The sequence below is a fragment of the Cordyceps militaris genome (assembly GCF_000225605.1).
Source record: "Cordyceps militaris CM01 unplaced genomic scaffold CCM_S00004, whole genome shotgun sequence".
Lineage (NCBI taxonomy): Eukaryota > Fungi > Ascomycota > Sordariomycetes > Hypocreales > Cordycipitaceae > Cordyceps > Cordyceps militaris.
The window spans coordinates 1,548,501-1,572,854 of record NW_006271972.1 but is presented as its reverse complement, the minus strand read 5'-3'; the positions used below and the strand labels follow the sequence as shown (position 1 = coordinate 1,572,854).

The following is a 24,354-nucleotide window of genomic DNA, read 5'->3' as shown; positions in this document are numbered from 1 at the left end:
TTGATAAATTGAATGCCACTTTTTGCTGTGGAACCATGTCGAGTACAAATAGTATGCACCGCCGAGCCATTACTCCTCTGCCCCAGCCACCGTATATGCCTTGGTGTCGAGGCCAGCAAAACGCTGATGAGCCAAGTCTCCGCAACAAAGCAGTATTGGCGTCAGCCGGCGCAGAGGCGTACGCCCGGTAGACGTCATGTTTCAACGCAGGCATACTACACCGTCCATTATAGCACCGGTGGAGGGTAGAGAACCAGTAAAGCATTACGTCGGAGTCATCGACGTGAACTTGGATGCCTAGCATTGCCAATGGCCTTGACGACCGTCGAGGTGCAAGAACAAAAGGCTAATTCGAAGTGAGGGGGACTTCATTATCAAGATGTTGTGCTTCTCCATAAATTGCACGGGTGAACAAGGATGGGATTGTACGAAACCGCGTCTCGATGATGGGACAATTTCCAGGTTGTCGTGACAGCCATTGGCGTTGGCAGCACAGTCGATAACAAGAGTCTCAAACTCGGCCCGCCCCCCTTTATTATTAACATTTTCTTTTACTACCAGGACGTCACCACTAGGCTATATCATCTACCTCGAATCGGCAACAGCGAAGCTTCGGCAACAGCTGGCGAGGCGTCCCTCCAAAATAAGCAGCTAGCTGTGCTGAATAGGTCCACTAATAACTACACATCCGCGGCCTTTTGAACCAGGTTCATGAGCTGCCATTTTCAGTCGACGCTTCCCCCAAACGGGCGGAGCACCTTTCCCAAACGTGAGCATGGAGCCAACTCTAGTTACAGCTGTGCCGGGATATTTCGACGCCACGCCCTCGTTATGTACCAGAACGTATAGGTACAGGACTAACTACGAGACGGTGCACCTGCTCCAACGACCAGCAACTCTACATAGCTACCTAGTTATCACTAGGGAGTAGCTACCTAGGTATGTATCGGGTATCCATATCGGGTCTGACGACCATGGACGGACTCGTCTCTACGAATAGACAAACGTGACAATGGCTGCCCTTCATGACGCGTTCGAGAGCGGCATACATCAGCCGTGAACGATTAACTAATGGTCCATACGGAGTATTATTCTATCAAACGTTTGCCACTCGCCACCACTTGGACTACTAAACACATCAGCATGGCACAACACACCCCGGTAATACATGGTGTTCAGCTCTGCACCGAACCTTGCTCTTGCATGGCCCATACACTGACGCGACCAACCAATTGCCAGTCTCCCTGGTGCTTCGCCTGTGGCTCACCCTGCTGGTAATGCCATTCGACGACTTCGCCAGCTGTTTACACTAATAACCAAGCACGCCACCGGCAAGGAATCGACATCGTCGGTCGCCAATGAGGTGGTCGCGGCGTACAGCCTTGGGCCCGAGGCAACTTTAACCGTTTTTTTACAAATTGCATGCATATGCTTCATTTCAGCCTCTTCATCTGCGGAAGCTATTCGCTGGCATCGCCTGCAGCCTCTCTCCGGCGGGCATCGAATCAGGCTTGGTCGGGCAGCTGGGGAAGCTGCTAGGCTAGCTGCATCGAACGGATACGCCGACTTGGCTTGACTATCAAAGCCAACGAACTAGTTACTGCAGGCTGCGGAAAGCCCATGTTGACAGCACTGCACCGGCTACAATAGCCAGCAACCACGTGTGTATAACAAACTACCTGCGGCGCTGTAGCCTCCAGAATCTACAAGGGAACAGGCTCGGACTTGAAGCACTGGCCGAGATAAGGCTTTCTCCTCGCGACGTCAAGTCCAGTTCTGATGCAAAGTACGAAAAAAAGTCGTTGCTCCAAACATCGGCTGACTGGAGGGAACCGGCTCCATCGCTTTTCGTACTCCAACTAATTATGTATGTATTTGCCAAAGCAAGCCGATCCTCAACGAGGGGCGTGCGGCGCTCGGAATTATAATAAATCGCGAGACCAATGAGCTTTTAAAGATGGCCGAACCAGGATTACTGAGCATAAAATACCTAGGCAGCTCATCCTTCCATATGCAAGGTTCGCATCGAACAAGCCGCGGTCTTGGATCATGATGGGTTTTCAAGGCTGCCCGAATGTGATGAGATATGACGCCTATTCCCGCTCACTGGCGAAAAAGTACAAATTGCTACAGATATCAGGTCCCAGAGTTAGATTGAGGGGCAACAGCGACGCTGCCTCGCACGGGCGACGTTGTTGCTACGTGCTGGGGTGCGGATTTAGACCGAACATGGCACCCCGGACTATATATTTCCCTCACGGGATTCTATCTTTTACGAATCGCAACTACGAGAGGGGCATGCCCAGCACAAACACGGATATGCATTCCGCTATTCTTACTTGAATTCCTTGTAGCGGCGCAGGCTACCAACAGGACGTGCGTAAACCGCGGACCCCTTATATCTACTACCTTGTCCCCAGGCTGAGCAGGGCCGAGGCACAGATTTCTCTTGTCTCAGGTGGCATCGAAGACAGCACTGGGGTCCCCCGGGTACTGTATCTTTGCATCATTATCAGCGCTCACAAATCGTTCATGTCACATCCCAATCTCGTTACACTTCAAGGTGGGCGCAAATGGCGTGGTCAGAAAAAAGCGCGGGCCAATTTCAACGGTCCAAATCTCGGCGCCATGGAGAAGAGCCCTGTCAAGTCAGCGAAAAAGCCGTAACTAATAGGGAGGCTTGGCTCACTCTACTTTGGTACAAAAAAATAGCACAGACGACGATGAATATTCGCATCGATCGTGTTTGCTCACCTCCAATCATCGCGAGGCTAGCCAGAGTCCGACAAAGATTGCACCCAGAAGATGTCGCCTACGACGAGAATAGAATATTGTTGGCCATCTCTTTGTTCTTGGTGTCATTTGTTACGGGCAAAAGTTGAAGGGGAGAAAGTGTTTGCTCTGAAAACTAAGGAAATTTGATGATACGGGATGTGTTCGTGGAGCACGAACCCAGTACCGGCCGGTGCCCCCGGCTCAACATTCCGAATCGAGAGCAGGAGGTGGCGCTGGCGATGCTAATATCAGTTTGATTCAAAGGTAATCTGTAACAATAGCACAAAGGAGAGACGAGAGTCTAATACCAGGACGTCGTCGGAAGGCAGGGAGAGGCCGTCTCCCTTTGGTCATTCAGTTTAAGCAGCAGCAAGTAGCCATCTTGACGTCAAAAAATCATCTGCTACCAACAAGGCCTCACTGATGCTTTCCAAGTCCAACTCAAAGTTCATCGATTCAAATATATATATATAACTTGATAATACTACCAGCACTGCACAAGGCAGCGCACTTGTACTGCTTCATCAAAGCAAATTGTCCGTCCCTTGGGGAATCCGCAACCATGTCCACAAATTTCAAGGTTTTTGTTGTTGAATGTAACAAGTCAATGTCCCTCCGAAAAAAAAAAGCTCCAAGAGAAAAAAATCACATATTATATAACCAACTCCGTACCGTTGCGCATAAAAGTCATCATATGGGCGCAGATATTTTTGGCCTTCTGCGCATGCGTGTATATATAAATATATATAACACCGGGGTGTGTCCCCTTTGCCCTTATGCTTGAGCGACGATGCTGCGGCCCACGGCGCTCCAGCGTAGCTTGCGCAGCCCGACCGAGGAACGAATGACGTCGCTGCCCGCCGACGTGGTGTCGTTGACGCCGCCGCTGCCGCCAACGATGCTGGCAGCCAGGGCCTCCCTCACCTCCTCGCGGCCGACCTCGCGGCCAATGACGTAGCCGGCGCCGAAGCCGACAACCGACACGAGGACGACGACGCCGGCGCTGACGACCCAGCTGAGCAGCGTGGGGGAGATGAGTGCGTACTCGGCCTCGGCGGCGGCGACTGTCCGCTTCTTCTTGGCCGGTCGGGGGCCGCCTGACCGGCCAGCCGACTCGGACCGCTTCGACTTGGGCGAGACAGCACCGGATGAGGGCCGGCGGCGGTGGTGCTGCTTGTCCTCGCCGGCGAGCAACTCCGACTCGGGCATGAAGCGCAGCTCCATAGGCTGGTTGCTGGGGGCGACGCCGGTGCGGGTGGTGCGTTGCGCGTCCGTCTCGTCCTTGGTCTTGGGGAGGCCGCGGGCGGCGGCGGCGCAGGAGAGGAGGGTGGTGAGGGACGCGCGCAGGGCGGCGTCATTGTCCTCGCGGACCGAGGGGGACATGAAGTTGGGCGGCGCGGCGCCGCGCTGACCGCGGGAGTGTCGATGCGGGTACGAGGAGCGTCGAAAGGAGCTGTGCGGGTGGGGGTGCTCGGCCGAGCTCGTCGAGTAGCTCCGCTGGGCGAGGAGGCCGGCCGGCGGGTGTGTAAAGGCGTTGGGATGCGGCTGGAAGACGGGCGGGTTGGAGGTATGGCCGAGTGTGGTGGCGTTGTCGCCGTCGTCGGAATCATCGTCGTCGTCGCCGTCCGAGGGTTCCTTCTCGGAGGAGTGGATATTCTCGGCGGAGCTCGTCATGACGCGGTCCTCATCGCTGTCGCTTTCTTCTTCTTCGTCCTCATCCTGGCTGCTGGCGCCAGCGCCGGCGGCGTGGATGACTGTGTGCTGCTGCTGCGGGGGCAGGGAGCGGGCGGCGGGATGGAGTCGGCGCCGGCGCTGCTGGAAGGGACTGCCGACCTGGAGGCCGGTGGTGACAATTTCGTTGTCGACGCTGGAGAGGGACGAGGAGGAGGGCTGGGAGGAGAGTTCAACCCATGATTCTGCAAGAGTTAGCGGCGGAGACGGGGCGAGAGGCAACGTGTTGTTGTTCGTACCATCGAAGCGACGACTATGGTATATGCTGGGGCTCGGTCGCGGCTCGGGCTGTGAGACGCTGCGACCGAGGTGGTGCCTGCTGGGGCTGGACTGGTCTTCCATGATGGCGGCGCGGTCGGAGACGCTGGTGTTGGTGTTCAAGCGAGTATCAAAAGCAGTAGATGTCGGAGATAGCAAGTCCAAGATTTATTTATTTTATCGATAGGGAGAGCGTAGATGGGTTGACGCGGCGCCGAGGCGAGGGGGCGACGTTGGCTTGTTCGCTTGGGGGGACTTGGTAGCAGGCGGTCTGGTCAACCCCGCCTAATCGGGCTGATAAGGCGCAAGACGATCTGCGGAGACGAGCTGCGCGTGCTTGGTGCAGGATGGTGCCTATGGTGCCGAGGGTGATGTGTGCAAGAGGTGAGGAATCAAAGAAGGATGGCAAAGGACGGATGGATGGATGGGTGGAAAAAGAATAGAAGGAAGCGGAAAAGGATGGGTGAGATTAGATACGGCAAGGCGAAGAGATGGGCTTGAAGATGACAGGCGAGTTTTGGGCTCACGAGTTGCAGTGACAGCGTGAGCAGGCGGGGCGGAGAGGCGCTGTTGGGGCGGGCCAGTGGGCGGATTTTAGTGGGCAATGGACAGAGGGACGATGGGGTTGTTGAAACGTTACCGGATACTAGGTAATCAAGTAATGAATAAATTGAGAAATTGAGAGGAAAAGCGACAGAGGTGTTGTTGACTCTAACTACCTACCTAGGTAGCCTGCAGCCTGCCAGCCCCGTGGTTTGGAGTCGAGGCCAGTACATCACGCGCCCGGCCATTGCGTCACAGGCTCGCCAGCCGCTCCCGTCACAAGGTGTCCTTGGCTTAGTCACCTGCAAAGTTATCGATACTGTGCAGACACCGCACCGCGTAGGGTATTTTATTTGCAATTATTTTTCTTCGTCTTGCCAGTTTCAGATGCTCTGCCTGCCAATTTATTCTGCAACAATTTACTCTGCAACTTGCCATCCAACCATCTTATCTTGCCCCTCCAACCACCCCTCATAAACTTGCTCAGGCTGGCACTGGCACTGGCACTGGCACCAACTGTGGGCCGCCGACAAACAACCCCGATCAAGGGTTCTTCTTTCACTTCCTTCTTTCACTACCTCACATTTTGGTGGCTTCATCCTTGGCCTATTATTAGGCCACCACTTCTCTCGGCACCATCTCGCAGTCCCTTTGTGCCACCGTCTCGGGTTGGCAAGTGTTTGCGAGCTGCCATAATCCATTATTATATGGCCATGATGCTCTCACAAATTCCCACGGCCCACTGCGACATCCCTGTCAACACGTTGGCAAGCCGTTTACCGCCAGTCTCTTGACCCCCACCCAACCACCCGACTCGATGGCCCTACTTCATTGTCCGCTGTCAACCATTTGTCACTTCGATCCGTCTCGTCATATTCTTCATCATCAGCCACGACAACCCCTCACTTGCCCCCGATGTCCTGCTTCCCGCTCCTGCGCCACGCCAGCCCGTACCGCTCCACCGCCCACACCGACGGAAACGCCACGCCGTGCACCACCGCAATCACCACAAAGCACCACCCAGGCCCCAACCGGCGCAGCATCACGTCCAGCAGCGCCAGCGCCCCCGCCGCCAGTTCGCACCGGAACAGGTTGCATGCCGCCTGCGCCGTCGCCGTCCTGTCCGAGTGGTAGTCGGCCAGAAGCGCGTTGAGCGACTGCGCCTCCGTCGTCAGCTCCGTACCCCCGTTCGGCGTGCGTCGTGATTCGTTCTTGTACTCACCGTGAAGTTGACCTGAGTCGTGAAGCCAATCAGAAATTGCAAAACGAGCGGGACCGCCATGTGCTATTTCAAAAGGTAAGCAGGTAGAGAGGGTGGCCGAGCTCAGTAAGACGTAGACGTACGGCGTGATATTGTAATGCCCATCCGTACCCGACAATACAAGGCACGCAAAGAAGGACGGCGTACTTGGTCACTCCGAGCCTTGCGCGCTCAATCGGAAAGTCTGTCAGGTCGTCTAGCCGGCCCTTGACCAGCGTAATGCCTTGACTTGTAGCCACCCTTGCATACTCCTTGTCTAGAAGTTTGCCTATAGATAGAATGTTGGCACCTCATCAACGCGTACTGAATCACGACTTATCCACATTACCTGCAAAGATTGCCGCAGTCATCGAAGCCACGCCAAAAGGCAAGTACGACAACCCTGCTGCAAGCCCGGACACTCGGTATTGCTCCACAAAGATGGTCGACAATGAAGTCTGCAGACAAGAGTACATGGTGTAAAACAGGCCGTAGCAGAGGATCGACAGTGTTGTCCCGGGGTTCTTGAAAATCATGAATATTTCCAGCGGCGTAATCATCTTTTTCCGAACTGGCTTGGCCGCTTCAGCGGACCCGGCAGACTGGCGTGGCCTCGGTGGTTTCAAACATGGCAGGATGACCTTGTTCGGCCATTTCGTGGGCAGTGTTCCGTCTCCCACCACGTTGCGGCACGTCTCTGGCAAGAAGAAGAGAACGGAGAGGAACACGGTCCCGGACGCCAGGGCCAGGAACCAGAAAATCGTCGGCCAGCTCCATCGAACCAGCAGCAAGCCGCTGATGAGGGGGGCAACACTCTGCGGTGTATTAAGGCTAGGGTCAAGCTTAGCCGCGATATCTCGGTAGACGGTTGAGGAAGGACATCGCTTACAAGATGGACATGAGCCCAATGAATCCGCCTCTATCCGCAGGAGTCGTGACATCGCCGAGCACTCCATACGCGAACGAGAATGTTCCTATTCAGAAAACACGGAGATTAGATCAAATGGAGAGTCCGCTTGCTCGTTTCAGGATGTATGTACCAGAAACTGCGGCCGCCTGCAGCATCCGCAGCCCGAGCAAGACGCCAAAGGACCGCTGCAGCGCCAGCCCGATGTTGACGGCCACGTACGACCCCAGCGCCGCGATGAAGATGGGCCGCCGTCCGTACACGTCCGACAGGCCGGCAATGATGGACGGGAACACGCCCGAGGCAATCAGGTACGACGTCACCGTGAGGTTGATGCGCTCCGTGCTCTGGCGCAGGTCCCGGGCCAGGAACGGGATGGCGGGGAAGAAGATGAAGCTGCTCGCGGTGGAGAACCAGCCGCCGGCGGCGCCGAGGGAGACGATGAGCCGCTTCTGCCACAGCGTAAAGGCGGAATGCGGTCCGACGGACGGCTCCCACGGCTCCAGCATGTCCTGACCTTGAGCATCTCTCTTGCTCTCCTTCGGCTCGAGTCTCCCTTGACACTTTTCCCGAGTTTCTGGCAACCGGCCGTGCTCGACATCACACGCTCCCTCGTCCGCAGATACGGGAATTTGTAGATTTTCTGCATGTTTCGAGGGCTGTTCTGTTGGGTCCATTGTCTCACCGCCCGTTGATAGGCGTTGCTCGAGTCTGAGGACTGACCAAGCGCCTCTGGGCAACGGGAAGACACCGGGGACCAAAAAAAAGGAGCGCTGGAATAGGGTCAGAAAGAAGCGGTTCAAACAAACCAAAACTGAGAACCAAAAAACATGCAAGTCATCCGGGCGTTATGCAAGGTAAAGATTTATTCAATTGTGTGGGAGGTTCTGCAAGGCTCCCAATGTTGGCTGGCAAGGGCAAACAGGGCGCAATACCCCGCAGACATGAGCACAAAGCCGTCACCGTCACATCATCCTTTGTAAAGCGCGCTTTGATTTCATTCTGTTCAAGAAACACGAGAAACGATTTTTGTCACAGTACAGCGAATCGGAGTATGAAGCACATAGTTACGACTTGAGCATCGAGGTTGAGAGTTGAAGCAAAGTACCAAAATTTGAGCAAACTAACAGAAAAGTAATCAAGATTGAAAAAAAGGAAGAAATTTGGATAGCAATTTAGAGTAATTGGACTGAAAAGATGCAATGAAGGCTGTGTAGACATAATTCCTAGGGGAAAGCAAGGAGCAAAGGTCTGGCGCTTTGCAACGTCATCAGTGCTGCAACGATGCCGTCAAGTATTTTTGCGACTAAGGACTATGGCCATACGCTGAGCTTCCCAACCAGAAACCAAAGTTTCTCGTAGAGCGTTGGGTCATCAGCGGAGGTGGTCTCAGATACCTCGGACATAGGTTCTGAGCTCACAGACTCCGCTGTGAAGTGCTCAGCATTTGGGCCGTCAACGTTTTGATCTACTATCGAACGTTTCATATTCGAGGTCAGAGGCGGTTCTTGACCCTGGTACTCAGCGTGTGACAACTTCGAGAACGCCCCGTCGGATACATCGGACGATGAACGGGGCTCTGCCTCATCACTTTTTGTAATTTTAGGCATAGCCATTTGGTCGAGCAGAGTGACGTTGGCTTCGGTCAGTCCAAGAGTACCACCAGAAAGGCAGATAGTATCCTCTGGTGCTGGAGACTCTGCACCAGAAATATCGATAGCCGGAGTAGCGGAAGCAGCGTCCTTTGACGACCAGGGAGGGTCAGCGACAACGCTGGCTGTATCCTCCTCTGACTGTACTGCAAGGTTTGCTTCATCTTTTGGAAGACAGAGACGGTCATCAACGAGATGGACAATTTTTGGGGGTGGTTCCGTCACCAATTCGATTCTCTGCTCGTAAGATTTCTTGGCGTCGGCGATATCGCTGAAGATACCCAGTGTATCGTATATTCCACTGTGGCCATCTCTAATTGATTCATGGTGAGTAGCGCTGGTGCTTGGAGGCAATTCCGGTGGGGTTTCGGCACCATCGTCGTCGTCTCTGCTCGCTCCATGAGCGAGATGCTGCGCGACCAAAGGTGTTTCGGGTGGCGTGCAAATGTCTTGGTTGTTGCCCTTGTCTGTATTTTCAAAACCATATTGAGGCATTGACGGGGTTTCTGGGGGGGTATCAGGCAGCCCGTATGGGACGCCATTGGCATGCTTGGGCTCGAGTTCAGAGGCAGCGCTCTGGCTTTGGCTATGCAAGGGCACACCCTGTTGCTCAGAGGAACTGATATCAATGGCAGCATCAGCGAGAGCGCCATGGTAGGCGCTCTCTTTGGTGTTACTGGCATGTTCGTCTACTCTGGCAATGGTTGGTTCCAAGGACCCTTTGAAACCATCGAGGCCATCGGGGTACTTCTCAAGCAATAGTTTCATATCATCTTTCGCTCTGTGCTAACATAAGTCCTGGTTTCGAAGTGAAAGAGAGGGAAGCTACTTACTTTTCAACGAGTGAAGCCCATTGCGGCCACATGGCGCCAGTCAGCAAGTCGTTGCGTCTGAATGGAATCATTAGCCCCCTCGTTGGAAGAAAGCCGAGAAACGGCAATTTATCGTCTTACACGGAATAAAGCGCGATTCGGTCGTCAAAGTCCTCGCTGGGCTCGGACGCGCCAACTTTCAGTTTATACAAGTCGATGAAATTGCGGCCGATAGTGTATCGAGGGCTTCTCATGGATTGAAAGTCCATCTCGTGGTGCCCGTAGAAACAGCACGGATCAAAAATGACGGGTTGCTGCGTATCAGGGTTGAACTGAATGTTGCCGTCCCAGAGATCACCGTGGCAGAGACTGGGTTTGATGTTTCGGCCACCAGTTTGAAGCGGTCGGAGCAGGCGGGCTGCAACTTTTCCGATGAACTGCTCAGAAATTTCAACAAGTTCGGCATCTTGACCGCGCATGGACTCGACATAAATCAGCACGGATCGAAGCTCTCGAACCCAAAACTCTTCCCAGTTGTCAGTCCAGTCAACAACCATTGGCGGCGGGCCGTAGAATGATGTAACGTGAAACCCAAACTTGCCCGTTGGCGAGACTGATTTTTGATGCAATTGCTTGACAATAGGCAAGAACTGTTCGATGGGAGGGGCTCTATCGCGGAGATGGGCGTATTCTGCCATGAACCAGGATTTGGCTTTCGTTTCGGCAAAATATCCCCAGGCGACCGGTATAACTGCGTTGTCAGGAATGAGCGAGGCAATAGCTTTCTGCCCCTCATACTCTGCTACGGCCATACCGACAAGCTCCTCGCGTTCAATAACCTTTTCTCGTTAGCAAGACAAATATGACAAGAGTTGGGATGCCTATAAACTACCTTGACGAAATAGCTCTTCTCCTCGCCACCATCTTGGACGTCGACCCTGAGGCCGGTAGACCACTATTTCGGCCTGTGTTAGCTTTGACATGTATTCGGCAAGGTTTCAAAGGATGCAGGATTGCTACTTGCGTTTGTGCTGCCATGCTGGGCAACGGATAAGACTTTGCAATTTTTGGGCAAAACTAGAATCCATCAGGCGCGCCGAGCCTTGTGTGGCAGGACAGTCAGTGGACACGCACCTGCAAGGATCGAGCTATCCAGCGCCTCGTAGTCCATTTCGGTGTGCAATGACACAGCAAACTGGTCTGATCGATGAAGGTTTCACAGAAATTGGCAGGACAGAAACCCAATTGCGATGAGGGTGGGAATGAGGGGAAGCCATGCTGCGAGAGACAACCAACTACCCCGGAGCCATTGGGCATGCTCTGCAGGCTCTGCATGCTGCTGACATGTACTGTTTCGCTGGATCGGCCACCTACATAGGTAGTTGGCAGGTAGGTATCAAAGGCGTGGTGCGGGGAAGAGCAGCCAGCATGGCCATGGTTCGCTTTGCGCATGTTTGCCTTGGAAATCAGGTTTGTTTTGTTCCTCGCCGATTGTGAGCGTATGCACTATCGTATGACTACCTGCGAGAGTGAATTTGGAGTTCTATAGAATACCATACGTGTTGACGGACATTCTGGCACGAAATGGCGGTAAGTGCCTCTGGTTTCCAAGGCGCAGAACCGCGCCTCGAGTGGGCATCGCTGTTGCTAATGTACCAGTGCAAACCAATAGGACGCTTCGGTATCCGACACGCCTGTTTCTGGTGCCGACGCACCATCCAACAGATCAGCGACACTCGTATCTTCATCCGGGGGTTACGATAGCTGCAGCAGCGCCGATGATTTCGACTGGAAATCCACCAACACGGCTCGGAAACGCTTCACTGCACCATGGGCGCGACGACGACGGCCGGAGAAGCACGATGCTACCAGGCAGCTGGGCCCTAAAGGCCTTTCTCTCCTCCACAAACCACCAGAGCCTCTTATTGATATTATCTTTGTCCACGGTCTGCGCGGCGGTTCCGTCAAGACATGGCAGAAAGGTGGCGACCCCCAGCGCTTTTGGCCGCAGCTGTGGCTGTCCGTTGAGCCTGGATTCGAGCACGCCAATATTCACTCCTTTGGCTATGATGCCGATATCAAGACAGGAAATGGACTCAATATACACGACTTCGGCAGGGAGCTATTGGAAGAGATGCGGGTATCCCCACACCTGACAGACAATGAAGAGGTATCATGTCCTGTGGCTTCTGCTGCCCCGAGCGCGCCGATTGACACTTTAATAGCGCCCGATTATCATGTTAGGCCACTCGATGGGTGGTCTTGTGATCAAAAAGGTATCCTGTTTTGTCTTACAAGTGGAAAGGGTACATGTCGTACTGACAGCTTCATCGCCAGACTTTTATTCTTGCGCAGGACATACCATCGTGGAAACATAGAATCAGATCGATATTCTTCCTTGCCACACCACACCGCGGCTCAAACTATGCCGCAATACTGAAAAATATCCTGACCGTGTCTGGGGCTGCATCAACTCGTCAATACGTCGGCGACTTGACCACAAGCTCTCAGACATTGAAGCTGATCAACGAGGATTTTGGCAAACGTGCACACGACATTGAGATCTATTCCTTTTTTGAAACGTTAAAGACAAAGATCGGTCCGACTTCAGTATTGATTGTAGACAGAGACTCTGCAGTCTTAGGCAAGTTGGCATCGTCACACAACCCCGGCTTTCGCTAATATCGCCAACGACGTTGCACAGGGAGCGGTTTTCGAAACGAGCGCGTAAAATCTGCCGCGGCTAACCATTGCGACATTAGTAAATTCAAGAACCCCGAGGAGCCAAACTACACCATGGTGAGAAATGCGCTCGCCAGCGCGGCCAAGGATCTGCTCAAGGACAGTATGTGGCATCAGCTCCCAGTCTCTCTCAACAGCACACACTGACCATCCAAAGTACTTGTTTCAAAGGCCGACCAAGCGAGAAGACAGATGAAAACTCTTAAACCGTATCTTGGCGTCAGTGATGTTCCAGACGAACATCACGACACGGTAGAGGGCTCCTGCGAGTGGATCGAAATCCGGGACGACTTTCAAGACTGGCGAGATACTGCAACCCCCCGTCAAAAACCTCCAAGTGAACCACTTGGGGTCGCCTCAAAGCAGATGTCGATATTTTGGGTCCATGCTGGTCCGGGAAGCGGCAAAACTCACCTCGCTTCCTATGTTCAATCGCAGCTCGAAAGCACCACACTCCCATGCACCTGTTATTATTTTCATGTCGGGAACCCGGCTTCACGATCTCTTGCGCATTTTCTGCGGTCGACCGCGTATCAAATGGCTGTAGACAGCACAGCTGTTCGCGACCAACTGTATAAAATGTACCAGGACGGGTCCATCTTTGACATGGATGATGCCTGGACGATATGGACCAAGGTGTTCAAAAAGGGTATCCTGCAAGTACGTTTTTGCCTCGCATGGCCACAACCAAATGTGCTAATCTCTTCAGATTGAATCGGATATACCTTATTATTGGATCATAGACGCTCTAGACGAATGTCCGAAATACGCCGAGCTGTTTACTATGCTAAAAGGTGAAAAGCCACAGTTCCCTCTCCGCATATTTCTTACGAGTCGGCCTATTCGCGACATGCAGCGACTTCAAAAAACACTGCAACCTACAGCGACGGTGTACTCCATTGATATTGATAGGAAGGACAGTCTTGACGACATCCACTGCTACGTGAAGAGCCGCGTCGAAGGGATGGCGCTACCAGACGCATCGAGTATCGAGGAACTCACAAGTACCATCATGCGCAAGTCGAATGCATGCTTCTTATGGGTGAGACTTGTGATGGATGAGCTAGAAGGAGTATTTACGACAGTGAGTAGAATGGATATACTAAACACCATCCCGGAAGGGATGAAGCCATACTATGAGAGGACCATTGAGCCGATTGAGGCAAACACCAGAGAGAAGCACATATCAAAGGCAATATTCACCTGGGTTGTGGCTACGGCGCGAGCATTGGACGTGTCAGAACTGATCGAAGCGCTGCAACATGATATATCAGCCGACGTTCCGCAATCGACTGGCGCTATCGAAGGGCTGTGCGGCCAGCTGGTCACAGTTGGCGCTTCTGGTACAGTGGAATTGATTCACCCGACCGCTCGGGAGTTTCTACTCTCCTCCGCAGGAGAGTTCAACGTATCATTGCCACGAGCCCATGAGCGCATCGCGCTGGTTTGCTTAAAGCTGCTGTCTAGCAGTGAACTGCGACCCCCGCGGACCGCGCGCTCTATACACCAGGACCGCCCGCCGCTGTCGCCGCTGACAGCCTACGCCGCCGAAAACTTTTCGGAGCACATATTTGCGGCCTCGTCAGAGAATGATCAAGTGCTGCTGGCTCTGGACCGCTTCCTCAAGACCAATGTCTTTAGCTGGATCGAGAGAGTGGCCATGACGGGCAACTACCGCAATCTCTTGCGTGTGTGCAAAAACCTCAGAGCATATCTTGATCGGCGAGCGAAATACCACTCCCCTCTGAGCGCCGAGGTGCGAAACATCGATAATTGGGCCACGGACCTGAATCGGCTCGTCACTCAATTTGGCGAGCCGCTCTCGAAGCAGCCGTCCTCGATCTATTTCCTTATTCCGCCCATGTGTCCCACAAACTCTGCGGTAGCCCGCCAATTCGGAAAACGAATTGATGGCTTGTCACTCTCTGGGCACCGAGCGTTGGTATGGGACGATTGCGTCGCAAATATCAGCTTCCGGGAAGACATTGCGGCTGCCGTTGCTTGTGGCGAGAGCGTGTTCGCGGTCGGGATGGAGTCTGGCGTCGTGAACTTGTACAACCAAAGAACCTACCAACACGAGGGCTTGATTCGTCACTCCAACTCAGTGGACCTGGTTCATTTGACGGACAAATTTGTCGTCTCCTGTACCACCAAATCCATCATCCTTCAAGATATGCGAGGCGGCATCATTTGGGAGAATAGACTACGATTCCGCTGTCTCTATCTCACAGCATCGGAAACCCACATCATCGGGATCTCGCAGCATGGGCATCTAATCAAGTGGGACAAAGAGACGGGAGAAATGGTTCAAGACAAAACCTTCAACTACCAAAACTATGACGGGGAGACTATGCACAAATATAACAAGAATCGAGCACCACGAGTGGCAACGATTTCCCCGGACTTTGAGATGGCAGCTCTTGGCTATCGCGGCGGGACTGTGTCAGTTTGGGATACTGTTGACTCGGAACTTCTTGGATGGGCCAGAGATGAGGAGGGACGAGTCGCTGCCAAGCTCATGTTCAACCCAAACCCCAACATCCACCTTCTTCTTGTCATTTATTCGAATCATGGGCTTGCACTATACAACACATCAGCCATTGAACTTGTTCAGTCCCACAAATCACCGAACAATGCTGGGATTCTGTCCACATCCTGTTCCCCAGACGGCCGCAATTTGGCCACTACCGACACACATGGCAACATGAACATTTGGGATTTTGAAACGCTCTCGATACTCTATCATATCCTCTCGCCCTTCCCCTCCTTCAGGATATTGAGTTTCACCTCTGATGGCTCAAGCGTCCTCGACGTTATGGACTCCAGCATGCGAGTCTGGTCCCCGTCTGTGCTTGTGCGCAAGACCTTTGAAGAAGACGCAAGTATCAGTGATGATGCATCGCATTTGCCTGTAACTCAAGGAGAATACGAGCGCCACATGGATATCAAGATAAACGTTGTTGGCGCGCATCCAGAGCTACCATTCATTGTTTACGGGAAAAATAGTGGGAGCCTTGTCGCTTTTGCGCCAAAGGATGGTGCCACCACCGAAGTTTACAGACACACCGGCACGGTCACCAACATCACGATGGCAAGCGACGGAACTATTGCCTCTGCGGATGTGCACAATGTGGTATTTTTACGAAGATACAGACCAAGCATGAAGAGTGAAATTGTCCCCGTGAAAGCAATCGATGGAGCCAAGTTTAATTCTCGAGTAAAACAGCTTTGTTTCAGCTCAGACGGTAAGCTACTTCTAGTATCGACTCTTGAGAAGGATGTCGTCTACCGCTCCCAGGATGGGAGATGCATTGGCACCTTGGATTTTGGGCCCGACGAAAGGAAACTATGGATCTGGGTCTCAACCAGAGATATAGCCTCTGCAGAAGAGCAGTTTTGGCTCATCTCTGACCACAGAGTGAAGCGCTACTCCGCTAGAAAATTTCCATCGCCAACTACGGCGTCAGAAGTGCAGCTCGTTTATGGCCTTGCTGATGGCTGGTCCGAGACTGAGCTTGTGAAAGCAGCCTGGTCATCGAAATCCCAAACACTGGTTATTGAGGCCATGGTGCATCTCAACGCTAATCAATCGTCTGCTTTTTTTGTCTTTGATAGTGCCAGCGCCAAATGGGCCGAAGCGGCAACGGAGGAATGTGGCCTTGACGATATACTGCCACAGGGCTCAAAACACAACCGAGCATTCTTAGGATGGAGCTCCGAAGATAAGAGTTTACTCTTTATGAGCGCAGACTCCTGGGTCTGCAGCCTGTCATTGGCAGAGATGAGCGAAAGGGTCTACAGTCGGCATTTTTATGTGCCCAGACAACTTTGTACTGATTTGGCGCCGACAAAGGCGGCAAATGATGATATTATTCTGTGTAATTCTGGAGAGATTACCTCGGTAAGCAATGGGTTGAGATTTAGATACGCAGATGAATGGTAGTGAGCTAAGTGAGCTATACAAGGGTGGAAAGTATGATGGGAGTAAATTGGCATAAAGGATGCCCTACAGGGCGAATAGGCGAGAGGCACGAACAGAATTTCAGATGACCTACGGTGCTTGCGTCAGGTTTCCATATAATTTCAGTCCTAGAATAAATAAATCCACAGAGCGACAATGGTGATAACTTCAGCAAAGTACCTATCGTTGAAGACTCACCACGTTCCCTCTCTCCCGACTTTGAGTCTGATGTGTGGGCGGACAACGACGAAGCCCAGTACGGCGACGTTGATACGGACGAATACAAGAGAAAATTTCCAGACGCCTTCGAGTGGGATTGCTGTGGCCAGGACGGAACTTCGACGGGCTGCACCAAGGGCCCGCACAGAACAAAGACGAACCAGGATCGTGATGACAAGCGACTGTCCGAGGACAGCGACATGACCATTGAGATTGACTCGGATGAAAACGACGAGTCTGACGAGACGCAAGCCGAATTGGGTCTTGATACGTAGTGAGGGGTACGGTTCCCATAGATTATGCAATCAGAGATATGTTCAGCCCTTCCCCAGCTTCTCCCAAATTCATCTACATGGTTTCTTGGAGGGAGAGAATACTGTATGTTTCGAAGGGACAAATCAACACGAAAAATCACGGACAAGCCGGTGAAATTTCACACTGACTCCATTCTCCCCGCCGCTTTTCCATTTTATTTGAACGCCGAGGAAGCAAACGCGCATCATCTTTTCCTGTACACGAAAATGGACGCCATCGCCAGCCTACCCTACAGCCATCTCCGCGCCATCCTCGTCGCTCTCTGCCACGACCGCTACACGCGCGCCAAAGTCGTCGACATGGCCAACAAGCTGGCCGCCGCGCCGCCCCGGTGCAACGGCCACGACCTGGCGCTCTGCGTCCAGTGCGCGCAGGCTTTTTCCGTCATCTGGCGCTCGGACAACTCGTGTCGCTTCCATCCCGGTAAATTCGAGCAGCGTGGGGGGGAGACTGTTCTGCGTACACGAACGGCATTACTAACACTGGCTGGGCTGCAGGGAGCAGGTTCGCAGACATGGACGACGACACATGGGCAGACTACGGCGGTGAGCCCAAGGACCTGGAGACGGACGAGTACATGGCCGAGTGGCCCGACGCGTTTATTTGGGACTGCTGCGAGGAGCGCGGCAGCGCCGCGGGCTGCCAGACCGGGCCGCATAAATCTCAGTCGTAGCGGATGGAAAACATGCACAGAAGCAACGGGCGGCCACCAAGACGGTTCTTCATAACATGGTATATATAGCATTTACTTTTCCCTGCCGCTAACGCCAGTAGAGAGACCTAATAAAACTACAGAAATCGCAAAGTCGGTCGTTGCTAACAACATAAACTTACCCGGTTCATAACAGCATCGCCAAGGAAACACACAACCGAAAAAAATGTGCATAATGGGAGTAGATTCGTAGCCGCCACGCTTGTAAAAGCGCTGCATCGCAGTTGTTCTCGCACCAAGTATTTGCATTTTGTTGGTCAAAAGCCCCCAGAGCCCGTCAAGAGTTTTCGCTCGATCCAAATTGGTCCACTCATTGTCATTGTCCTACAAAGTAGGGACGCAGAAAAAAAGACGATCTTTCCAATATTAGCCCGCTCAAATCCCTCAGGAAGCCCACTGGATTGGTTTGCTCGTTTGCCGCCCTGAACGGGTAGTCAAGAGTACATCAAAAAGCCATGCAAAGTTCGTTGCTCTCAAAGAAATTCAATAGTCTCGGGAGGAGACTGTTTGCCACAAGCCCTCGGCTACCCCAAGTGTATCATGGAACCCCCAGGTCTATCACTGCCTCGTAGAACGGAAGCATTTTTCTCAAAGCCCACTAGCTCATTCAAACGAGCCACCAACTTGTTTTGAAACGACAGCCCACATAGCCCAACGCCCACTTCAAAGTTCCGACCGTAGAGCCCTTCCCACAATCTGACGATCCCTTTAGTCAAAGGACACCTTGGTGCCAGAGAACCCGCCGCGGCCGCCACCACGGGACGAGTTGAAACCACCACGGCTGCCACCACGACCGCCGCCACGGCCACCGAAGCCGCTACCACCACGGCCACCACCGCGTCCACCGAAACCGCCACGGCCGCCACCACGGCCGCCACCGCGTCCACCGAAACCACCACGGCTGCCATCCTGAGGAGGACGGCTGCCGGCAAAGTCGAGACGGACAGCACGGGCGTTTCTGCCGTTGCCAATAGAGGCACCGTTCTTGGCCTCAAGAGCAGTCTTGGCATCATCAATGGAGTTGAAGGTGACATAACCGAATCCCTTCAGGTTACCAGACTCACTGGACAAGACGATTAGCAAACGTACAAAAACAAGAGAGTTGGGATGTGGATCAACTTACGGGTCGGTAGGGAGGCGAATACTGGCGACCTCAGCAACCTCGCCGAAGAACTCGCGAACAGCGTCCTGCTCAGTGTCGAAGGGCAGGTTGCCAACGAAGAGAGTCTCGCTCTCAGCGCTGAGGGTGTCGCCGTGGCGCGAGGCACGGTCGGCGGCACGGTCCTGGGGCTTAGACTCAGCAGGCTTGGCGTTGGCGTAGTCAAGGTTGAGGGCACGACCATCGACCTCCTGGCCCTGCATAGCCTCGTAGGCCTTGGTAGCAGACTCGGAGTCGGCGAAGTCGACGTAACCGAAACCACGGCTGCGGCCAGTGTTCTTGTCGGTAACGACGCGGGCGTGGACCAGGCCACTGAACGACTTGAAAGCCTCGTACAGAGCATTGTCGTCGACACCCCAGCTAAGGGAGCCAGCGAAGAGGGTGCTGGGGGCGTCGTCAGACTTGGCCTTCTTGGAAGCCTCGTCAACAGTGTCCTCAGCCTTGCGCTTCTTGGAGGGAGCAGCCTCCGTCTTCTCATCATCAGAGTCATCGCTGTCGTCAGAGTCGGAATCCTGCTGCTTGTTAGTATGTGGATGAAAAGTTTTCAGCACAGTGGGTATACGTACACCCTTCTCGGCCTTGGGAGCAGCCTTCTCCTTCTCCTCCTCCTCATCAGAGTCAGAGTCGTCAGAGTCATCCGACGCCTCGGCGGCAGCCTTCTTGCCGTTGGCCTTGGCAGCAGGCTTCTCGTCCGAGGACGAGTCGTCCTCAGAGTCAGATGCCTCAGCAGCCTTGGCCTTCTTACCGTTGGCCGCGGGCTTCTTGGGGGCCTCCTCCTCGGAGGCGTCAGAGTCAGAGTCAGACGCGCTGGCCTCGTCCTCGCTGTCGTCCTCAGACTCAGACTCGGCCTTCTTCTTCTTCTTCTCAATGTTCTTGGCGGAAGCCTTAGCAGTGTCCTTGGTCTTGGTGATGCTGCCGTTCTTGACAGCCTTGGACTCGGCCTTGGAAGGCTTCGCCACCTTGGTCGCAGACTTGGCCATTGTGAATGTGTGTGGTGTGCTTTCTATATGCTAATGAAGGGCAAAGAAAGAAAACCCAGAAAAAAAACTTGGGTAGAGGTGGAAAGATGAGGTGTGAAGAGATGGGAAGAAAACTCAGAACAGCGGACGAGCAGCTTTTTTACCTGGGGTGGTTGGGGGCAGAACCTGAACAATTTTTTTTTCACAAAAAAGAGTGGATCTAATCAAAAGCGGTGAATGCGATAAGAAAGGGACTTCGGTACTTGGGTACTTTCGAGATGTGGTGTAAAACGGATGCCTGACAACTGAGGCGCTGTAATTGGCCAGCGCAGTAAAGCCGCTAGAGGTTTGTGATGTGCTGGGCCGACGAGCAAGACAGCAGCCATTGCTTCATAGTATATCCGTGATTTGTCCCTCAAACCTCGTGATAGCCGCCCGACACCCGGCCGATCCATCAGAGAGAACACCCCTCACATCGCTCAACATGCCGACCCCCGAATCCGACCTCTTCAAGGCTCAAAAGCCCACAGTCGCGCCCACATTCAACGGCGTCGATTTTGACGACACCAAGGCCTTCAAAGCCGCCGAGGATGCCATTATCCGCGAGCAATGGGTCGGCGCCATGATGACCCGACTCATCGGCGAGGAATTGAGCAAATGCTACATCAAGAATGGAAACAACCACCTGGAAAAGTGCGGTGACCTGCGAGGTAAGGTTATCTCTGATGCGACGCCGGATCGAGGATGCTGGGCGAAAGCAGAAGGATACTAATTGAATTTTGATGATGCAGAGAAGTATCTTCAGTCGCTTGCCGCCAACAAGATCAAGGGAACAAAGTTCTTGCAACAAAACTACCTGGAGAAGCAGGATGAGGAGTTGGACATTGCCGCAAAGGTGCACACGTCGGACAAGATCGCCAAGCTGAACCAGGGGCGATTCTCTTCATAATCAAGAAACGAGGTTCGATTGTAATAGAAGCGGAGCGATTGCCAGATTTTATGGCATTTTCCTCGCAGATACAGATGCGCAACTGGTTGGGGTAGCTACGCAATAACTGCGGCGTCCTTGCCGCGACGGCATTCGTATAACTCTGCGAGAGTGTATATATGATAAAGAAATGGAATAGATATTTCAAGACTGATTTCAAATTTGCTTTATTTTTTTTGTAATATAGTAGCTTCAAGTCTGCTGAGGACGTCTGTTGCATGACCTTGCGGAATACTAGCTCCCCAAAGCTACGACGCTGCAGGCTCCCCACGCGACATCTCCAAAATTTCTGAACGTTGTCGACTCCTCCTCCTTATAACCACCACCACCACTTCCACCAGCCATCCCTCCTCTCCACACAGCGCAGCGCTTCCCGCAGTCGCATTCATAATGTTCTGCACGAGGTGTTTGCGTACGGCTGTCGTTCGTCGACAGTTCCCCATCGCTCGCCGCCAATTCTCCGTCGCACCGTTCCTGCGCTCGGCAGAGCCGACGCTCTCGACTCCCACCACAGCCGCAGGCGAGGCCGCTCCTCAAAAGCCCAAGCCTAAATCCAGCTGCCCCGAAGGCACCATCCTCACGGGCCTCAACTTTACCAAGAGCGGCTCCGACCCTGTCGCGAAAAGGGACGAAGAGTACCCAGAGTGGCTGTGGTCCTGCCTCGACGTCACCAAGAAGAGCGCCGAGGGCGACGAGGACGCCGCCGGTGATGAGTTTTGTACGTTTAGCAGGCTATCAAATTTTGCATCATGCAGAATGTTATCCCTTGTTTAAATTTTTACTGACTCGTATTCCCTTACAGCCAAATCCAAGAAGCAACGACGGCTAGCGGCCAAGCGCCAGAAGGCTACCGAAGCCGAGATGCTCGCCTCTGGCAACCTCGAAGCTCTTCAGCCTAAAATTCCTCTCCCGCAACAGTCGATTAATATCCAGGGCGAAGAGAATGGCACCGTTGCCGACAACCTCGCCGCGGCCGAGAAGCGCCAGGAGCTCAAGCTGGCCATGCGGAAGGAGAGAAAGGCCAAGATCAAGGAGTCCAACTACCTCAAGTCCATGTAAAGGAGAGGGGCCAACTCTCTTGGCTATTGTATGAGCTCTGTGTATACTATCATATCGGCGATTTACGTTGTGTATTGTTGTAAAATAGATGAGAAAGCACCAATTCATTCCCGCGTTCGCTCATGCGCGACTGCAAAGATGCGTCGTCACAATAGTAATTCTTTCGTATCAGCTCAAATAGGTCATCCAAATGTACAACAGTGGAAGTTTAATTAACAAATAACTAGAAAGCGCTCAAATCTAGTGGAACACTGCTTCCTCTGCCTGCCCTGTACCTACGGCTGGCTCGAGAAAAGCCTCTGGGCTTGGGAAGTTGGTCATCTTCCTTGAAGTGCCACCTCGGGTCGTTGATGATAATGCGACCTCCGCCACCAAGACTTGGGCTTGGTGAATGGAACGAGGTCCGCGAGTTTGGCGTGGCGGTTGGCGAGGGCGACCCGTTCATCGACAGCGTGTAGGCGCTAGGATCCAGCATGGATTGACGGAGAGATGAGCCACGGCTGCGAGACTGCGGAGGGGGGGGGGTGGCGGTGGTGAAAGCATAGAAGGCGGTGACGGCGCAGCACCGGGCGGAGGAGGGGGAGGGGGGGGGAGGCGCTGTTGTGGGCGATGATCGTCCAGAGGGTCGGTTCACCGCAGATGCAAGCGAAGACACGGAGCTCGTCGGCGGTGGAGGGGGTGGAGGTGGCTGTAATCGAGGAGCAGCGGCTGGCAACGGAGGTGCGCTTGCAGGCGGCGGCGGAGGAGGCGCGCCTGGCGCAAATGATGCAGGACGAGGTGGAGGCGGCGCTGGTGCTCCCGATGGAGGGGGTGGTGGAGGCGCAGGAGAAAAGGGAAGTGTCGGCTTCAGGGCTGGTTTTCGGGATGTTGGTAGCGCCGGCGGCTTCTTTCCTATGGGCGGCGGCGGTCCCCTTCCACTTGTCTTTCTAAGACCACCAGGACCAGGCACAACCAAAGACGGCCTTCCTGGGATCGTAGGAGCACCGCTAGACGGCGGTCTTGGTGCAGCAGCTGGCGGTCTGGGTGCAGAAAATTTCGACTCGCCAGGATCTGACAAGTATGATGACTCTGTTTCTCGTCCCGTGTCCACGCCGCCACCTCTCTTCTTCAGCTTGGGCATGCCGCCCGCAAACAGGCCACCGAGCTGCGGCGCCGCAGATGGTAACCCAGCAGAGGCTGCCCCCGTACCCTGATCACTGTTGCTCCTTGCGCGGTTTCCAGAAACGGGCGGTGCCAGGCCGGGAACGGGCGGCGCGCCTCCTACTGGTGGCCCGGATGACGATGCGCCACCACCAGCAGCGACGATAGGGCCGGAGCGATCGTTCGTAACAGCCTTTTTGAGAGCCCTGCCTTTGCTGATATCGGCGAGAAGAGCACCCTACCGCATAGAGTTAGCAGATCGGCCAAAGAAGCGGTATAATAGGCGCCTTTCAACATACGCGACCTGGCGGAGGCCGTCCGGGGAGGCCGCCTGGTGCACCTCCAGGAGGGGGTGGAGGAGGAGGAGGAGGGCCGCCGGCGCCCGGAGGCGGAGGCGGAGGCGGCGGAGGAGGAGGCCCCGGCATGATATGCTGTGAAGCTCTATCGTAACCTCTATACACCGAAGCAGCACCAGTCGTGGACAGAGGCAAGTCGAGGTGGTCGTCGAAAAGCTATCCGTTGACTAGAGTTGACAGGAGGGTGCTGCTCAGGGAGCTCGGGGTATGTTGACAGTCCGCGGGAGCCAAAACTATGTGCTGAATGGCTTGATCAGCTACTGATGTTGCATGCAAGAGCCGAGTTTGATTTGTACGCGCCTCGCGTGAGATGCTTTGGTTTCGTCATTGGCGTTACGCTGGGCCACGCAAGAGCCGCCCAAGACAGTGGCTTGGCTGCCTGCCCCACCTCAACTGGTACTTTGCGCTGGTGTACCGGCGACCCGAATGCGACATCTTGGTCAATACATTTAAATGCAACATATGGATCAATTAACCTCGCGCAATTTTTATTTTATTTGAAGATTTGCATTATATTTATTAGGAGAAGTCAATACCATATTCTACTGCCAACAGATTGCCCGTGCGCTTAGCCGTAGAGTCATCATAATTATCCGAATTACACTGCCACACTACTATTATATGAGAATGCAGCCAATTTGGCACTCACAACATGGCGAGTTAAATTATTATTGACAGAGTGCTGCTGTACCTGGTACCTATGAAATCTTCGGCGTCACAGCTGGAGGCTTGTAGGCTACCTACGCAATACCTACAGGTACCTAGTTTCATACGTCTGGTTGCTGGTGGCGAAAATAACACAGTCCTGCACCGTCCTGCATACCCC

General features: G+C 53.7%; 9 protein-coding genes across 9 annotated transcripts; 5 read left to right on the top strand and 4 right to left on the bottom strand.

The window, feature by feature from the left end:
• Positions 1-379: 379 nt before the first annotated feature.
• On the top strand, positions 380-2,667 carry CCM_05519 (uncharacterized protein; the record flags this gene model as incomplete). The annotated part of the gene is made up of 5 exons (XM_006670663.1): positions 380-425; positions 476-668; positions 1,240-1,570; positions 1,995-2,056; positions 2,430-2,667. 5 exons carry the CDS (start codon positions 380-382, stop codon positions 2,665-2,667), a joined length of 870 nt encoding a protein of 289 aa, XP_006670726.1.
• An 882-nt stretch (positions 2,668-3,549) lies between these two features.
• On the bottom strand, positions 3,550-4,848 carry CCM_05518 (uncharacterized protein; the record flags this gene model as incomplete). The annotated part of the gene is made up of 1 exon (XM_006670662.1): positions 3,550-4,848. The coding sequence occupies one exon, from the start codon at positions 4,846-4,848 to the stop codon at positions 3,550-3,552; it is 1,299 nt and encodes a 432-aa protein (XP_006670725.1).
• A 1,361-nt stretch (positions 4,849-6,209) lies between these two features.
• On the bottom strand, positions 6,210-8,131 carry CCM_05517 (MFS transporter, putative; the record flags this gene model as incomplete). Its single annotated transcript, XM_006670661.1, has 5 exons — positions 6,210-6,541; positions 6,648-6,836; positions 6,897-7,378; positions 7,437-7,521; positions 7,588-8,131. The coding sequence occupies 5 exons, from the start codon at positions 8,129-8,131 to the stop codon at positions 6,210-6,212; spliced, it is 1,632 nt and encodes a 543-aa protein (XP_006670724.1).
• A 3,371-nt stretch (positions 8,132-11,502) lies between these two features.
• CCM_05516 (NACHT and WD domain protein) lies at positions 11,503-17,115 on the top strand (the record flags this gene model as incomplete). The annotated part of the gene is made up of 8 exons (XM_006670660.1): positions 11,503-11,549; positions 11,683-12,058; positions 12,144-12,194; positions 12,256-12,566; positions 12,681-12,763; positions 12,818-13,320; positions 13,370-16,561; positions 16,771-17,115. The coding sequence occupies 8 exons, from the start codon at positions 11,503-11,505 to the stop codon at positions 17,113-17,115; spliced, it is 4,908 nt and encodes a 1,635-aa protein (XP_006670723.1).
• Positions 17,116-17,361: 246 nt separating this feature from the next.
• On the top strand, positions 17,362-17,828 carry CCM_05515 (uncharacterized protein; the record flags this gene model as incomplete). Its single annotated transcript, XM_006670659.1, has 2 exons — positions 17,362-17,578; positions 17,653-17,828. 2 exons carry the CDS (start codon positions 17,362-17,364, stop codon positions 17,826-17,828), a joined length of 393 nt encoding a protein of 130 aa, XP_006670722.1.
• Positions 17,829-18,575: 747 nt separating this feature from the next.
• Positions 18,576-20,006, bottom strand: CCM_05514 (nucleolin protein Nsr1, putative; the record flags this gene model as incomplete). The annotated part of the gene is made up of 3 exons (XM_006670658.1): positions 18,576-18,930; positions 18,991-19,538; positions 19,593-20,006. The coding sequence occupies 3 exons, from the start codon at positions 20,004-20,006 to the stop codon at positions 18,576-18,578; spliced, it is 1,317 nt and encodes a 438-aa protein (XP_006670721.1).
• Positions 20,007-20,469: 463 nt separating this feature from the next.
• On the top strand, positions 20,470-20,934 carry CCM_05513 (NADH-ubiquinone oxidoreductase 12 kDa subunit; the record flags this gene model as incomplete). Its single annotated transcript, XM_006670657.1, has 2 exons — positions 20,470-20,695; positions 20,777-20,934. The coding sequence occupies 2 exons, from the start codon at positions 20,470-20,472 to the stop codon at positions 20,932-20,934; spliced, it is 384 nt and encodes a 127-aa protein (XP_006670720.1).
• Positions 20,935-21,363: 429 nt separating this feature from the next.
• CCM_05512 (ribosomal protein L37) lies at positions 21,364-22,032 on the top strand (the record flags this gene model as incomplete). The annotated part of the gene is made up of 2 exons (XM_006670656.1): positions 21,364-21,691; positions 21,776-22,032. 2 exons carry the CDS (start codon positions 21,364-21,366, stop codon positions 22,030-22,032), a joined length of 585 nt encoding a protein of 194 aa, XP_006670719.1.
• Positions 22,033-22,255: 223 nt separating this feature from the next.
• On the bottom strand, positions 22,256-23,597 carry CCM_05511 (uncharacterized protein; the record flags this gene model as incomplete). Its single annotated transcript, XM_006670655.1, has 2 exons — positions 22,256-23,410; positions 23,472-23,597. The coding sequence occupies 2 exons, from the start codon at positions 23,595-23,597 to the stop codon at positions 22,256-22,258; spliced, it is 1,281 nt and encodes a 426-aa protein (XP_006670718.1).
• Positions 23,598-24,354: the final 757 nt, after the last annotated feature.